The sequence below is a fragment of the Sordaria macrospora genome, chromosome 4 (genome assembly GCF_033870435.1).
Source record: "Sordaria macrospora chromosome 4, complete sequence".
Classification (NCBI taxonomy): domain Eukaryota; kingdom Fungi; phylum Ascomycota; class Sordariomycetes; order Sordariales; family Sordariaceae; genus Sordaria; species Sordaria macrospora.
The window spans coordinates 3,305,512-3,322,511 of NC_089374.1; the positions used below are offsets into that span (position 1 = coordinate 3,305,512).

The window sequence follows — 17,000 nt, forward strand, 5'->3', positions numbered from 1 at the left end:
CTTATTCGCTTTGCTGGTTTCCGTTTATGCTAATTACTAAAGTAGCAACCCAGTTGTTTGCCCAGTGTTCTATATCAAAAGTTGCATGCTCACAGCACAACCATCTCCAACAAAGCCGGTACCCAATCTCCATCCCAGCGCCAGCAGGAGACGTGGACTCCAAAGCAGAGCCACTAATGGCAGATGTGAATAAGCCAAGATTGATCGTTATTCCAAAGTTTTCTCTTTGATTCGTTTATTTGAGGTCGTTGATCTCATCACCGTAAACAGCAAAGCAGAACCCGTAAACGAACTCAAGCAAGCAAGTACACACTACGCCCGTGGGGAAAGAACAACTGTTCCTGGATTTTCTCAGACCCGCTGGTCCGCAAAATCGAGCACCTCGCAATCATCCTCAAAGAATCCGTCATAGTCCTGGGCCGTCAACCGGGAAACCCCACGCTTCCTACGCGTCGTGACAACGACTTGGTCTGTGTCCCCGTCCCGTTCCAGGACTCGTTCCATCGCTGAAGGAGGCAGAGCCCTCAGATCGTCGTTGGACATGAAGTCGTCCTCAACCAACTGGTGCAATCCCAAATTCAGCTTTCTTCCTTGGATTCTGCCGCCGAAAGCCCATGCCTGCAAGGCTCCTGACTGTGAGTTGTCATGTTCGGGTAGTGAAGTTCGCGGGCCCTTCTTTTTCTTCTGACCAGGCTCAACAACCGAGTCGTCAAGAGATGCTACGCCCGACCCGTCTTCAAGCTCGTATAGGGCAACACGCCGATCAGTGTGGAAGGGTTGATACGGCGCACTGGACTCTATCTCCGCCTGGGGGATCGATGACCGGATGGCGAGATTGGTTACCTTTGCCATTGCTCGATGTCGATCGAGGACCATCGTCTCATTGCCCGCATCGAGGTCCCTCTCCGTGAACTCGTAGTACTCTTCCTGATCAATGAAGGCCTTTGCGCGGGCTGCCAAGGAGAGGTCCGGCATCAAAGGAACCTTCACATCCTTATACCTAGAAAGTCGTGGAGCCCGTTTCTCGCCTCCAGATGCCCTTCGGTTCGTAACCGCGAAAGAGCGTACGAGGCCGTTGCCCAGAACATAGAGCAAGTGACCTCTCTTGCCCGTCACCCACGTCACGCATGACGCCCCTGGAGCGGAGTTGCTGGTTGGTAGGGACACTCGGTTTTCTCCAGTGTGCCTCAACTGGTTGAGGGCATGTCCAGTTTTGCCGAGAGAATGACTGATGCTTGCAGCGATAACCTTTCCACCATGTGTTGCATAGTCGCCAATTCCAGATCCTACCAGCTGTCCGTTACTACTAGTCCTGCGTGGGCGGCTGATGAGTGGCCGAGCAACTTCACGAACCGAGCTCAAGGCATTGGAAGCGATCGCGACCGCGGAATTTCCTTCCGAGACCGAGTTTGTTGCCTCACTCGGCCTGACCCGGCGACGTGGAGGAGGCCACGAGAAAGCGCTTGTCGGCAGATCCAGGATATGAACGGTTCTACGTTCCGTTACCATGGCTATGCGCTCACCATTTGGCTTGGTCCAGGCCACATCAACAATACGTGTCACTGTCATACGGGAGAACTGCGCGACCTGGCGTACCCTTGGGCCTCCCGTAGCAGACAAGCCAGCACCCTGCAAGGGCGACGATTTGGTGCACTGCAAACGCATCAAGTCCCAGACAGTCTGGACATCTCCCTTGCAGCTGGCGGTGAAGAGAGACAAGCCAGAAGGAGAGAAAGACAGGAAGCTGCAGCCCTGGGAAATGTGGAAGCTGGTAACCGGATGGACAGTGGTGGATGAAGACAGTGTCTCTAAATCCACAATAGAGATCATGTTCGGATCCTTCACGACTGGCGGAGTAATGGCACCATGTGTCGGAGGAAACTGAGAAGGGTCTGGCTGGGCAGATCCTCCCCAGCTTTGAGGGGCGAGAACAGGAGATCGGCTGGTTAGATTTGCTTGCGGGTTCCAGTAACTGTTCCAAGCCTGCCAACCCTGCTTACCAACCCATTTGGCACCTTGAATAAGCTCCTGGGTCGCATCTCGCACAATCTTGTTCACAACACTGTCGCCCAGCGGAAGATCAATCTCGGAAGAAGCCGGTGGCAGCTGACCAGGCGTCAGCGAAGATAGATTCGGTGCCCGACCGTAGATTGGCACCGGAACAGTCGCTCGAAGACTTATCTGCGAAGACGGCGTAGCCGGGCAGTAAGCCATCCATTTGCCTCTGACGCTCAGAATTGCAGTCTGGGGCCATGGACGAGGCGGCACTGGAGTGTAATTCCGGTCCAAATCCTGCGATCCCTCACTACCTCTCGGGGTCTGTTGGAGTGTTGTCCAAAGCTTGCCCTGGCAAACGAAACGCGGCGCGGGTTCGTCCGTTACCACCTGCTGGTACACCCAGCATTCGCCAGTGACTCCAGACGATATGACCACATTTCCACCATCTGCGTGGATGTGGAAAGCACCAGACGGGAGGGGCGCTTGGAAGATCGGGCTGAGAACTGAAGTTTTCAAGGGGATTTTCGGTGCTTCGAGTAAAATGTCGACTAACTTGTTGGTCTTCAGCGAGTATACCTCAACGGTCGTCTGATAACACTCTATGAAACCAGGCGTTGCCCTATCACCAGACGTATCCTTAGGAGTATCAAGTGGGACATTAGCCATGGCCTCGGACCTATCCTTAGACACGGCATCATAGTCGCCCTCGGTTTTGGGAGCCGAGCCAGGAGCTGACTGAATAGGAGGAAGATCGGGACCATGAACAACAACAGCTATCAGCGGAAAGATGTCCGCTTGCGCAGCTACCCAAGGTAGAACCGTGGCGTGATACACGCCTCCGCGCAATCCCTTCAAACTCGCAAAGGGTTCCAAACGACCTCCCTTTGTCAGCTTGTGAACTTCTAAACCCCCTTCGTATCCAGCCAAGACGACCTTGTCGTTCCTCATGACATGGTCCAGGGATGGAGAGGCGATGGTGTCGTATCCAAAATAGTATCCTCGTTCACCCGCCTTGATGCCGTCATGGCGATGGGTGTCCAGGTTAAAGTCGGGGGCAGCATAAAAGTGGGGTTGCGGTTGGTGAGGCAGCGGCGGGTTCCCAGCACGCGCAAAATGCGAGTGCATTGAGTTTCTCCTAGATTCTGGCTCGCCCAAGTGTCCGTGAAGCTCCGCAGGGGATTTAGCCATGTGGAAACTCATCGGCCGGCGGCCCGCAGTCGGAGGCGATACCGAGGCTGCATAGAGGTTGCTGGGAGGCCTGGGAGAAGACCAGCCAGAGGACATGCCGCGCGTGTCTTCAAACGATGAAGGAGTATATGACGAGGGAGCCGTAGGAGGTGACTCGCCTGCCAAACTAATAAGATTCCCAGGCGAGCCTGCCATGGCTGGCAGGTTCTTTATCCATTCCCTAGCGTTCGGCGAGGGGCTTGTTGCGAACGAAGCTGTGGAGACAGCGTCAAGATAGGGGGAGGTGAGTCGGTCCCGGGGAGAGGGTGCGATAGACATGCTATCGGGAATCGTCACTGCTGATATCGGGGTAGGGGTCGGCGACGGACTGGACAAGGCGTCTTTGGGGTCGTTCGTGTTTCTAAGACGGTAATTGATGATTAGATCAAGCAGTCCAAGTGGTGACGGGCACTTAAGCACAGGAGATCATCCGTTGAACAAGAGGGGAACCCACGAGAACTTGGCGCCCTGTTTCGTCACCGCTGCGACCACTCCGCCACTTTCCTTGCCATTCTTCCGGTCTTTCTTAGAGGCTACCAGGGCCTTATGTTAGAACATCACAGGAGTCAGCCCGGTCGTTTCAAGGAGCGCAACGAACCTGGCATGAATGGCAACTCGGGAGGGGGTCGAGCAGGTTCCTGCCCGGGGGGGGGGGGGGGGGGGAGAAGCAACAAGCGTCGGAAGCTTTCAAGGCACGCAGAGACACGAGTGGCCGGTGTTCAGAGGATGAATTCGGCAGGTACGGATACGTTGAAGAGACTCGGTACACTGGAGGGTTATACGTGGGATGTACGGTGTATGCTCGGAGAGACGTAATACAGGAAAGCTATTGGCGAATTCGAGCGGTGATATTCGAGAGCGTCGAGGCAGTTGAGCGCCGGGCTGTGTCCGGGAGTTGTGGTGTTGTTCAGGTACCGGGGGACAAAGGAGTGTAATCGCAGAGCCAACTCTGCGACAGATAGACAGATAGCAATTGGGATGAATTCAATGCCAGAGAGAAAATAAAGCGGCAGTAGAAAGTGACGCGGTATTACAGATGGTCGTTAGATTAAAAGCAGCCTGTGTAGGTTTCGTGAGGAGTCGTGATCAAAGCAAAGAGAAAGTCGCCGGCGTATGCTAGTCGTTGAACGTTCGTGACAGTAACTGGTCGGAAATTCGGTGCTGTTGTTCCTGGTATGAAAGTCGAAGCTGGGTATCTACACGTGTGTGTGTTTGTAGTCTAAGCGTAGTTGATTAGGTATGTTGTGTAAAGAGAAGAGGTCGGATGGAAGTGAACTGAAGCAATGCAGGAGGAGTCAGAGAGGTGGTGACTGCCGACGTCAACAGCCCCCTCTACGGGTCAACGGCCAGGATCACCCAGTAACTGCCTACACCTTGCTGGACAGTGCCTGGCGCCAGGTCCTGCCTACACTCGATGGTACCTAGAGGTATCAAAGGTAGAGGGAGGTACCTTGGGCGGTGAGGGTGAGGACCTTCCTGACTGACCCAGACTGACCAGTCACCCGGGAACCTGAGCACTGTGAGGCCGGCTACTGGCTGCGATGAACAGCTGGGGTACGGGATAAGAAAGAGCGGAACCCACACACGGGTCCAGTTAAGGCGGCCTTGGCTCTCACGACCTGGGATATCCTACGGTCTATCAGCCCGTTTCGCAAGATGTCGTTTGAAAGTCCGGCGCAGTGAGAGAGGGCAGTGGGTTCGGGAGTCGGGATTCCAGCAGACGACAACGACAAGCACAGTGGAAGTGGAAGCGGGCAAGGCGAGGAGATCTTCAGCGAGGCTCCTCTTGTCGTGAGTGGTACAGGCGTGTGGGGCGTGATGCAGGTGCAAAGGGACGAGGCATGAGGCACCCACTGGTGCTGGAACTCCATTCGTGACGTTCAACCCGTGAGCGGGATAGCGTGACGGCTCCAGTGTCCCGAGATAAGAAACCACCGCTGGTCATGACAGAGGGAAGACGGGAGCCCCTATCTCCATAACAACAACAAGGCACAAGTACCCCCATGTACCTGGCAAGGCAATGTTACAATGAAACCGCTGAATGGACGCCGATGGCGGGGCGATCTATACCCAGTCCCTCCCCGGTGCCCCCACCGCTCGGTATCTATCACCTAATCACTCACTTCACACACCGACCTTCGGCGTTTCTCTTCTCTTCTCTAAGAGGTCCTCCTGTACATTCTTGTAATTGGAGACCAGCTGACTCCTTCTTTGTGGCGACGGATGAAAGAGATGGTGGTCTGCTTTCCCATAAGCCTCCAATGGCGGAAGTGGCTGATCATGGGCATGGCATGATTCGTGACGACCACCAGTTCTCTTTTTGTGGTAGGGTCGTTCATTTCATCTCGGACACAAGCACTGAAAAGTACGTCATAGGTTCCAATACTCGATGAGGATGGATGGGTCATGGATCTGTATTTCATGACCGCAAGGAACTGCCCGGGCAACTAATGCCAGCGTTATTAAAGGCAGGCTTTTACCAACATCCGGATGCTATATAAGGTGCAGTTTTGATATAGCCGCCCGGGGCTGGTGACTGCTGGGCTCAGATGGCACATGGTCGAAATGGCCTTTGTCTTGGTCATTCCGGGATCTGATCTACAAAGCGTATTCAAGTCTTTCAAACATTCACACATTCACATGGCCGGGCTCACATCTTCCGGGCTTTTGTCTTGTTATCGCAACGTCCTTTGATTCCCGTTTGCTATCGATGGGTTGTCAAGGAAAGGAGGGTCGTCTTACATCACGTCATCATACCTATACTATAGGTACTTTATGTACGCCAGATGTTGGTGGTGGTGGTGGTGGTGGTGCTTTAACAACCTCACAGGGCAGTCCGTATTGGTACGCACATTGCTCATCTGGCAAACTGGTGTCAGCTATGTACGCATGTACAGAGCATTCCCTCCTCGGACGCAAGAGGCCCTTCCACAATCAACAGGCCGATTTCGCACTTCTAATAACACCTCCCAAAAGGAGTCATCCTAGGTTGAGGTTGTGATACGCCGCTCACCTGATCCGCGGCTGGCTGAGGTAGGTAGGTATAAGACGTTGTGTTCCCTTCGACGTTCCCCGCACCCAGCGAGGCCGTCGTCGTCGTCGCCGTCGGGTTCTCTCGCTTGTCCCTCGCCGATACCCCTGGCAGGCATACCCCGCTTCGAAACTCTTTGATAGATAGCCGTGACCGAGCTGATCTCTGCCTGGCGAACTTCTCGATCGCAGAGCAGGATTTGTCCTATAGTAGACAAGCGAAAGCGAGAGACCAAACGGACGCCGATGACCCAAGTTTGCCAGGCTGAATGGCATACAGACAAATGAAAGGCAGCCATTCAAACCTGAACACCTGGAGAAGAACAAGGCAAGAGGGGGCCGGGGGCTTTCAGTCAGCTGAACGGCTGCATGTGCCTTGTCTTGTCTGTTTTATCCGCCGTCTGCTGGGCGGGTGACACTCAGGCGTTGTCATGTGGGTTGCTGGAGTTACGTATCGAAAAGGGAGGCGGGGTTTGTTCAGTGCTGTAAGTAGACTTCGGGGGTTTGCGGTAATGCCTAAAATGGCCCATCCGGCTATAGAACTCTTTCGAATTTTGTAGTCAAAAAAAGAGCATAGGTATGGGAATTGTGAGCTAGAGATACTTATACTCCTTTCAAATCGCAAGCGTTTATGAAGTGTTATTAGTACCGCCTTGCTGTACTAACAGATATTGGCCTGTGGACCTGTATGTGGTGTTAGTACCTACCTCTACCTCAATCAATCCGGAAAACTCCTATCTCAACACCCTTCGACTCCTTGTGCGTAGTCTATCAAATCTGAGATACCTTAATGCAAATATTACACCCGTGGATGTGAGGTTGGCTCTCGTACCAAGGCTATTTTACTTAAACCCACCTTCCTATAGAGGATGATGAAAAAATATTGCCAGATGCCTAAAATTGCTAGACAGTCTTAGTACCTATAAATTATAAAATTACATCAAAACAGTCGCAATCTCATAGTAAATGCGGTTACAAATTTTAATGCAAAATTCTTTTTGCATCCAAACTCGTAATAAATTTAATATAAACTACTTGATTACGCTAAAAGAAAATCTATGATACTCTAAACAGGTATATGAAAAATACTATAAGTATTAATATAATCGCTAGTGTAGTTGCTAGTGCAATTGCTAGTGTAGGTATAAATAAAAGAGGTTGTGCTTTTAACGATAGCTCTCCTTTCTATTTATCTCTTATTTTAATTTATTTACTCTTCCACTCGCCGATTAGCTAATTGATTTAAATATATATAGATTCTCTAATTGCGAGGGTAAGATCGCTTAGGTGCACTATTATATTTGAAAACTTACTTAAAAACATTATTAACAATAACGCTATTAACTTAGGGAAAATAAAAAATACTAATTTATTTATAATATTATTATCGCCGTCGTTATTATCATCCTAATTATCATTGTCTTTATTTTTAAAGAAATTTAATAAAATAAAATAACTCATACTAGTAAATCTAACACTATCGCTAAGGAAAAGTAAACTTGTCTTGATAAATAATATATTCCGAAGCATTCTCTTAATAAACTCAAGTATATGAACGAATAGCTTATTAATAAAAAAAAGTTAGTTTTTCTTACTGTTATTTACTTATAGCGGATGGGTAAGATTAAGAGGGATAAAATTAGCGTTTTGTTTAGTCTTAATAATATATTTCTTGAAAATACGTATATAAAAGCAACTATTAGCGCTAGTAATTTTATTCGCTAAGATGTGCTTCTATTTATCTGTCACAGGTTGACATTGGCTATATAGTGTGCATTCCGAGTTCTGCCTTGCAAGCAGAACATCGTCCTATCTTTTGTAGGTTTGGCCGTCTGGGCATATGCACCCTAGCCTGTCATAGATAGCTTCAATGTTTGTCGTTCGTTCTTATCGTTATCTCCCTTTTTTTCATCCTAGTGAACTTTGTTACTTCTGATTGGCTGGTATACTAAGACGCCGCCCCTCCCTCTATCATACACTTTGGTTACCTCAAGTATACGCCAGGTGATTTTTCTTTTATCCTATCTTCAGAGTTTAGGGATGAAGGACGAGGGGTCTTACTTGTGATACTGGCTTTCGTTGCCGATTGGCTGGTCGGCTGCCTGTAAAGCGTTGTAAGGCCGGAAATTTTGGTAAGAGAGATAACAATTAGTCGATTAGATTTATTAAAGTTCTAATTCTAAAAATCCTTATTAGTTAGCTTAGTAATACCGCAGCTTATATTACTAAGCCCAATAAAGAAACTTTCTATACGTGCTTAGTCACGTGTACTCATAGATAAGCTAAGGACTAAAGTAAGCCCAACATCATCTTTAACGCCTCTTATGACCAGGAAAGCGGGAAAGATTCTATCCAATTTTTAAAAACCGGATAAAAGTAAGGGGGAGCAGGATTCAAAACTATGACTTTTCAGAAGATACTGAAGATAAACCAAGCTCAGATCTTCCTTACTGAGCTATCCCCCAAACAAGTTATATAATTTATGTTTTGGTGCGAATTGCTAATAAAGCAAAATAAGTCTGCGTGCCAAGACTGTTCGGCAATTTTTTTTTTTCCCCACTCTTCGTAGGAGAGTGGGTGTATAAAAGTAGGCCTTGATACATCACACCCACAGGTACTCAACACATTCTTGACAGTTGTAACGAACGGAAGTCTGATCTGCCTAAATGAGATAGCTGAAGGTAGTAACTATCAGTGCTGTTCGGTGAAGCCAAAAGGTTCACAACAAGTATGCTCGTAATACTGGTCTCGGTGATAATGATCTATTGACTACTGTCGAACTATCTGACAATCTGAGTTCTCCCGTAGTCCCTTTATACCTGCACGCCCTCTGCGAGATATCTGTTTCCGGATGTCCACGTAGACGTGAATCCCTTAGTGCTGGCTCACTGCCTATGGGCTGGCTCGTCTCTATGAGCCTGGCTCGCCTTTATGAGCCTGGCTCGCCTTTATGAGCCTTCCTTCTTTGTCATGGTTACACTGCCCAGCCTTTATGTGGCTGTTGTGTACCGGTGGCTTGGTTGGCCCGTGTTCCTTGCTCATGGTTCGTAACAACAGTCCCGTATCTAGATTACGAATCCGAGGTGTTGAAAATGCAAGATCTCTGGCGATTGTTTATAAAATGTACCAACCAGACAGAGTGATGACGATTCAGATCTTATTACCACACCAGACCATACTCCACTCATCCATACCGTCAAACTCCAATTCAGCACTTCCCTTCACCTCGCAATCCCCCTTTTCCTAGATACCTTAGGTATCCTTCATCACTCCACACTGGGAGATAAATAAACTCTGTACTTGTTAAACAGAAACATCGACGTATTTCCCTTCGTCGTCGACGCTTCACCATTCCCATCCCCATTCCCAGTACCATGCCCAGTACCCTGCCCAGTACCATGCCCAACGACACCAGTTCCGGTACTCCTCCGAATTAACTCCGTATGCGCCGCCCAATCCATCCTCTCCCCTTTCTCTTCCTCTCCTGTCTCGGTGTCCCTCAACGTATAATCCACCGATCCATAAACCATAAACTCCAGGACATCATCATCATCACCCGCATCCGCATCCACGGCACCGGCACCGGCACCGGTACTGGTGCGAGGCTGAAGGTGATGGAACCGCGCCGGAAAAACCTTGTAAACAGTATGTTTCCTAGTCTTGACTTTCTCCCACATTCCCTTTCTCAGGGTGTGGATTTCTATGTAGTGTAGATGTAGGCTTTTTTAGTCACTAGCTCAACCGGGCGGAAGTGCAAAGAGATATTAGAGTGGGGTATGGACATACCTTCCTTCCCTTTAGCAACCTTTGTCCCCATCACGAGCTTGGCTTTATCTCCAAAGAAGCTGAGCCATTCCTCTGTTAGGTCCGGGTTGTCGGATACTTGGAAGAAGCGGGTGATGAACTGGGAGATGTCACAGGCGTAGATGCGGGAGAGGTCCACCTCCTTGGGCAAGGTTGGTTCGTAGCCGGAGGGGCTCTGCTGGTCTTGATCTTGATCTTTGTGGGTGTGGGGTTGAGATGCCATTTTGTCGGTGGTAGGTTGATGATGCTGTTGAGTAGGTAGGGAGCGAAGTACTCTACTTTCCGGTATAAAAAGGTACGTAGGCGAGGTCGTGGAGTGCGAAACGAAGCAAAATATGGTTCCTGGTGAATAAAAGCAGGTTTGCGCGTCGTGACCTTACGTGGATCGCCGAACGGATGGAACTGTGTTCCCGTTTGCTCCGTTGATCTCGGCGATGATCCCCGCGATTGTCGTTCTGGCTTGGCAGGCACCACACGTTGAAGATCATCACCGCACTTATTCATCGCAACGTGTGGTATGATTTGGTATATAAACATTGCCTGTACATGTTCTTTGCCGCTTTCTCGCCTGCTAAACTTTGGCTATGGGATACTCTTTCGCTCTACAACAAGGCCTGGTATCTAGTCCAAGAGTCCTCCTCTTAAGCCATAAACGGAACCGCGAGCAGCTTTGATCTGTCATAGCGATGTTATTAAAGCCTGTAAGCCAATATACTGCTTCGCAAAATTGATTAATCACCGAACATGGTGAAAAGTGAAGTCAACCATCCATCCAAGTGGCAGGTTGGCCAGATGATGAACGCCAAAACGCGCTACCACACGCCTGCCCACACACCAGCGCCTTCCAACCGAAAACCAACGCTCCGATGCATTGCCATCACGCAGGCACCCTGACCCAACGCTGGACATAAACAAGACCTGAGGTAAAATATCCCACCAATCCCTATTTCGATGCCTCAGTTGGCTCCCTAAGCATCGGTACTCGAGCTCTCTAGGCCTTGATGCCTCTAGCACTGACTTCGCCCTTCTCGCCAATGTTCAGCGCCTTGCGACAGTCGGGACAATACCACTTTGTCGTCCTAGCCGGAATCGCGGTGAGTCCTACGCACTCGAGATGGAACCATTCCTGCTGGCATTTCTGTGGTTGGAAATTGCGGTTAGCCTTGTGTCCCGTTCGGTTGTTCTGATTCACTCCACCACTCTCTCCAGCATCTTCATCATCGGACTTTTTTGAGCACTAGCTCCGGGCGATTCTCACCCTATTTTTTCCCGTCTGAGACGGATTGCTCTCTGCATTTTCTCCTTCATTTTCCTTGTTGGGCGCTTGCTCTTCGTCTTGTTCTTGATCTTGTTCATCCTCCTTTGTTCCCTGTTTTCGCTTGGACCTTGTGGAAATAGACATAGCAGACGTAGAAGTTGCCGAACCGAGACTTGCTGCGGCCTTGCCGGATTTCTTGGATGTTGACTTCTTCTCGTTGGGTTGTTTACTCACATCAACGTTGTCACATTGAATCATTATCCCAAAGCTCACACGGTTGCATAGGCAGTACCTCGGCTCGTTGGGATCGATCACGTTTCCCTCATCATCCACTTCGACTTCCGTCTCGTTCTTGGTGCCGGCGGCGGCTGCTGTTGCTGCTGCTGCTGCCGCCGCTGCTTGTCGACCTTCCGCAGCTGCCTTGTCTTTACCCTTCCCGGTGCGGGCGCTCTTCTTCGGCGCGGCTTTTCGTTTCCCAACAGCACTATTGCCGCCGCTCACAGTCCGGCTAATGACACCTGGCGCTGGTCTTTTAGTTCGCTTTCCGGCCGTCCGCGTGGTTATGGTTGTTTCTGCCGGAGCCTTGTCTGGTGCAGGTGTATTCCGAGCAGTACTTGTGCGACGAGGGCGATCTGATGCAAGAGATGGCTGGGGTTCTATACTAGAAGCCTTGCGGCGGATAGACGTGGTTGATGCCACACTGGGAGGTGCAGTCACCGTTGTGGAAGCTGGTTGTTCATCTGGATCTGGTGTGTGAACGGGTACATCTGCGGCCGGTGTCGTTTTACGAGAGTAGCCTTTGGTTTCCTTCTGCTGTGGCTGCACCTGTAGTTGTTGCTTCTGTGGTAGTTGGATTTGCTGCGGCGGCGGCTGCGGCGGCTGCTGCAGCTGTTGTGGTTCTGGTTGAGGTTGAGGTTGAGGTTGAGGTTGAGGTTGAGGTTGAGGTTGAGGTTGAGGTTGAGGTTGAGGTTGAGATTGAGGTTGAGGTTGAGGTTGAGGTTGAGGTTGAGGTTGAGATTGAGGTTGAGGTTGAGGTTGAGGTTGAGGTTGAGGTTGTGGTTGAGGTTGTGGTTGATTCCGTGGTTGTTGCTGTTGCAGTTGCTGTTGTGGTTGTTGCTGCTGCTCTTGGGTGCGAGTCATTTGCGTCTTCCTCGTCTCTCTAACAGGAGGAAGAATCGGAGTTGTAGACTTTCTGGGCGACCGTAGCGGCGGCGGGATCGGGGTCTCAGCGGGTGGTAGTTTTATGGGCGGAACTGGAGGGGCCGCACTGGAACTACCGGCAATACTGCTTGGGGCGGGAGATGTTGCAGAAGCGACTGAGGCACTAGATTTGGCAACACTGGAGTGATCTTGGGCATGAATGGGTAGAGGGATGGGGGTTGTAGAATGCAGGACAGGTGTAGGCACTGCCGTTCTCTGGTGTGGTTGAAGATTTAGCTGTGGAGTAGGGACAGGGGTCTCGTTTTTCATCCGCTTGATCCGCGATTCCGGTTTTGTCGCATCGGCCTCAATGACAGACTCCCTCTTGCGCTTCTTTGGTTGTTTGGGTCTGCTGTTGTTGGCTATCGTAGGGGTTGGCGTTGGTTGGGTAATGGCAGGTTGTGAGTTATTCATTAGTATCCGGGCAACATTGTCCAGAAGCTTTGCCGATTCTTCGGCCTCAATCGCAGCCTGGTGTGCCAACTGGACTCGTTTGAGTTTCTTGGCCTCGTTCAACTTCATGCCACGATTATACGTGTTCGCCTCATCTGCCGCCAAGGCCTCTTCCGAGACCGCACCCGCGGGCATCTGCATCTCTCCAGTTGTGGGATTCTTGACTGGGACAGGCATCTTTCCTTCAAAAACCCTTCCCTCCTGTTCCGCCTTTTGTTGTGCAGCTTTAAAGGCTTCATAACCGCGGCCCAAAGCTTGGAGTTCTCGAGCGATCATGGTAACAGAAGGGGTCCAAGCTGCATTCTTCTTCATCTTCTTTCTCAGCTTGGCGAGTTCGAATGGTGTAAGCTGACCCCAAGGAGCGTCCGGACCGCCGATAGTGGGGTTCACTGGAGGCGGACCCAGCTGTGCCAGCATGGCGCTCGTGGATAGCGGTTGGTCGGCGCCTGGAATATGCGGCGGAGGTACGGATGTTCTCGGCTTGGGCGCCTTTCCAGCTTTAGGCGGACGGGCAGGAGCCTTCATAACCTTAATACGTGGCTGAGGTGCTGGGGTTACACGGTTGGTGGACAGAGATGCCGCATCCTCGTCCTCGGAGCTGCTGTCGCTGTCGGTGGTAAACGGTTCGTAGTTGAGCTCGTATGGTGCCAGAACTTCTCCGGGGACTGTGATTCTCGGGACCCTATGTCGTCGCTTCTGACCATCAAGTCTTATGGGTGCCTTGGACTCTGCCGCTGCCTGGGGTGACTTGAACGTGGCAACAGGGCTTTTGATCTCTTCTGGGGGCGGGTAGTTCTCCAACATGGTCACCAGCTTGGCAAGAATGGTGTTGATGCGACTGTGGTGTCGTTTAACCTCACCGTCCATTCGTACAGCTTCGGCGTGGGCGGAAACACGGGCATTCATGCCTTGTTGAAGCTGTTCAGAGATGTCGGCGCGCAGATCAACGGCACTGGTCCGCTCGGAGGGCGGCATGTTTGGTAGCTGCGACCATTTCTTGGTGAGTTCGTGGACAATGGTGGACGCGTTAATATGGGTTTCGTCGAGCTTGCCAATGAGGGTGAGGGAGCGCATTATATCGGCGGGGAGGTATTCGGTAAAGTCGAGGAAATCGGTTACGGTAGCTTGGGCATCGGGGTCGGCAGGCATGTCGAGAGAGTTGAGGGGGTTGAGGGCACCGAGGGTCTGGATCGCCTGCTCGATGGGCGGCGCGTCCTGACGCGGAGAGACGGGTTCGACCATCGCGTTGGACTGCGCGATTGCTTCGGGAGCAGACATGTTGAATGGGGAGTGTTGTGAGGCTCGGAGGACTGACGATAAGGAAAGGGGCTATATATCGGCGGGCAGGTTCATATTAGGCGTCGCGCTTGGTACCGAATGGCCGCCTTGGATTGTTGTTCGAGTCGCCGCGAGCATAAGTTGGTACTTGCAGCGTTGTCGAGGCTTAGTTGAGGGCGGATGTCCCACACGATGCGGGCGGTTGGCAGCAAAAATGGCCCTTCGTTTGCTGTAGTGCAGTGGGCGATGATGTCGTTTCTCGCAGTGGGACGCGTGAGGTCAAGTGGAAGTGGAAAGTCGGGCGTGGAGCTTGTGAAACGGGCCTGTGGATTCTACCAGTGATCGGCCTTTGTGGAGAAGGGACCGTGGGCTGGAAACTTGGCGCCCCACTTTCCCGCAGTCAGCTGCAGAGCTCAGGAACGAATACCCGAATAGGCTTAGCACATCTTCTACACGCATAATTTAATCCCCCATTCTTCCTACGATCTTACCCGGCATGAGGACACGATCCACAACACACGCAGTTCATGATGTATTTTCTCTTCTCAGACAAGGTACTCGTACGCAATGTCAGTAGGGACCTGATGACGGTAAGAGGTTCTATAATGCTTGCAGTCACATTTGTTGGGATGTCAGTTGGGAACTCATGTTGTTGGCTTCCTCCCCCCCCCAGTTCTGGCTTCCTTTCAGTTGGCCGATGGGTCAAAGTTGGTTGGTTCCGCAAGTGACCAAGGGAAGCGAGCCAAGGAAAGAACTGTTGTTCCCCAGCCCTTAATTGACAGCAGCTTCCCCGGCCGGCCGTTATTCTCATGATTGCGTTGACACAGTTAGTGGCGTTCGGATTTGGAAGAACAGTATGTATTATCTACCATTTGACCACCCATCAAACTTCCTACTGCCACTCTAGGTAATGACACAAAGATTGTAGATGGAAAACATGGTGAAAAGAAAGTCTAATCCATCAGAAAAACAAATAGTATCCTCGAGAGCGAGTGTACCTATCCATACCACCGAACGAGCGAAGTTGGAAAAAGCGAGTCGTGAAACGAATAACTCTCGCCTAGCCAAAACCCAAATACGCCGCCACGACCATCAACCCCTTCTCATAGATAGATAACACTCTATAGCGTCTATTCCATCGTGGACGTCTAGCTGAGAAAAGCATGAGGGGAAATTTAACGAAAGCGAAAAGATGGGGAAAATGCCGGAACGACAACTACACAACAAAAACATCAAGCACATGGACTAGGAAATGGTAATACCAACAACAACAAAAGATATGCCAGGTCTGAGGAGAAGAGTCTTCGAGTGTCTAATAAGAAAAGGAAATAAGAGAAAAGAATAATGGGAAAAGAAAAGGAGTGAGCGAGAGCAGCCAGGGAAAAAGAAGGAGAAGAAGGGAGATCATCAACTGAACTTCCTATCCCTCATAATTGGTCCTCTGGATGAGCTTAGCCCCATGGACCGTCTCGCCTTGCTCGGTCTGATACCAAGATTGGTCACCGACGGTAGTTATGGATGCATATGCTGTCAGAGTCTTGCACTTCCTATGGTTGGGACTTCCGTCAGCATGAAGTCAGGGACCAGATTATGGTTTCAGTAGCTTAAGACGGCAGAAGTTAGAACTTACAGATACCCATTGATGGTGATGGCTCCCCACACTTCCAAGTCCCCTTGAACCTCAAAGGTGCCGGTGATTTTCAGTTTTCCAAATATTTTGACCCGGTCGCTGTTTTTTGCGAGATTGACCGTTTAGATTGTTTTCTTCTGATGCAAAAGAGGGAGACACGTAGGGAACAACACTAGATGAGATGGTGGGAAGATGGGTGACTTACACACACAACGCACTTCCATTAACCTTGACATTCCCATATGCTTTGAGCTTATTACTGTTTCCAGTCCACCATCGATCGTCAGTATAACCGGTCTCGTACGGGAAAAGAAAAGAAAAGAACAGAAATCAGAGAAACATGGAAACATACCTGCACCTCAGATCCCCAACAACATCAATATCTCCATACGCCTCAATCCGATCCCTGACCGCAAAGTTCCCTGAGAAAGCCACGCCTCCGCCTGACTTGACCGATCCGTCGACTTCCATTGGTCCTCGCAACTCGATGGAGCTATCGGACCTGATGCTCTTCTTTCTCTTGACTGTGGCAACTTGTTGTTGCTGGTTGTTTGTGTTCGAAGACCCGGCGGCATTGTTACCGTAAACTCCTCCCTGGCCCTGGGTATCGAAAGTCATGATGTGCTCGTATTGGTACATTGTTGTTGTCGGTAGTTCGGCCTCAGATGGTGCTGGCGGTCTTGCTGGTGCTTGTGAGAATGGTGTTGCCTCTGTAGCAGGAAAAAAGATGAAGGAGACGAAGTGGGAGTTCTGTCAGAAGTAGGATAATTCTCTCGTGGCAAGCTCTCTCTCATAACCTGTTGCCAAAATGCTCTGTCTTTGTAGTTTCTCCGATGAGTGATATTCCCGAGAATATGACTGCTGTTGATGTTGTTGTTGACTCCAAGCTGCTGATGAAGTCCGTGATATCGAAGAGTGTCAATCTCTAATGTCAACGGGGGGAATCAAGTGAAGCTATATAGTCCATGTCAAAGACCAGAATCCGGAGCCTTACATGTAGAGACGCTCGATGATAATACCCACAGCCGAAAGGAGTAAGAAAAGTGAAAAAGTGAAGCTCCAAACTGGACGAAAGCGTCATAGTCCACCTCAAAACTGTTCTAGGACTGTCTGTCGGAGCTC

At 50.4% G+C, this 17,000-nt stretch overlaps 5 protein-coding genes across 5 annotated transcripts; all 5 read right to left on the bottom strand.

The window, feature by feature from the left end:
• Nucleotides 1–20: 20 nt before the first annotated feature.
• SMAC4_00154 (uncharacterized protein) lies at nucleotides 21–3,381 on the bottom strand (the record flags this gene model as incomplete). Its single annotated transcript, XM_003351565.2, has 1 exon — nucleotides 21–3,381. One exon carries the CDS (start codon nucleotides 3,379–3,381, stop codon nucleotides 352–354), a length of 3,030 nt encoding a protein of 1,009 aa, XP_003351613.1. The 3' UTR covers nucleotides 21–351.
• A 6,140-nt stretch (nucleotides 3,382–9,521) lies between these two features.
• On the bottom strand, nucleotides 9,522–10,282 carry SMAC4_00155 (uncharacterized protein; the record flags this gene model as incomplete). Its single annotated transcript, XM_003351566.1, has 2 exons — nucleotides 9,522–9,955; nucleotides 10,042–10,282. 2 exons carry the CDS (start codon nucleotides 10,280–10,282, stop codon nucleotides 9,522–9,524), a joined length of 675 nt encoding a protein of 224 aa, XP_003351614.1.
• A 768-nt stretch (nucleotides 10,283–11,050) lies between these two features.
• Nucleotides 11,051–12,457, bottom strand: SMAC4_00156 (uncharacterized protein; the record flags this gene model as incomplete). The annotated part of the gene is made up of 2 exons (XM_066089392.1): nucleotides 11,051–11,197; nucleotides 11,318–12,457. The coding sequence occupies 2 exons, from the start codon at nucleotides 12,455–12,457 to the stop codon at nucleotides 11,051–11,053; spliced, it is 1,287 nt and encodes a 428-aa protein (XP_065946888.1).
• Nucleotides 12,458–12,476: 19 nt separating this feature from the next.
• On the bottom strand, nucleotides 12,477–14,520 carry SMAC4_00157 (uncharacterized protein; the record flags this gene model as incomplete). Its single annotated transcript, XM_003351568.2, has 2 exons — nucleotides 12,595–14,520; nucleotides 12,477–12,541 (listed from the first exon to the last, which is right to left on the bottom strand). Exons 1-2 carry the CDS (start codon nucleotides 14,246–14,248, stop codon nucleotides 12,477–12,479), a joined length of 1,719 nt encoding a protein of 572 aa, XP_003351616.1. The 5' UTR covers nucleotides 14,249–14,520.
• Nucleotides 14,521–14,812: 292 nt separating this feature from the next.
• Nucleotides 14,813–16,517, bottom strand: SMAC4_00158 (uncharacterized protein; the record flags this gene model as incomplete). Its single annotated transcript, XM_024655194.2, has 4 exons — nucleotides 14,813–15,795; nucleotides 15,879–15,977; nucleotides 16,084–16,137; nucleotides 16,231–16,517. The coding sequence occupies 4 exons, from the start codon at nucleotides 16,515–16,517 to the stop codon at nucleotides 15,669–15,671; spliced, it is 567 nt and encodes a 188-aa protein (XP_024510983.1). The 3' UTR covers nucleotides 14,813–15,668.
• Nucleotides 16,518–17,000: the final 483 nt, after the last annotated feature.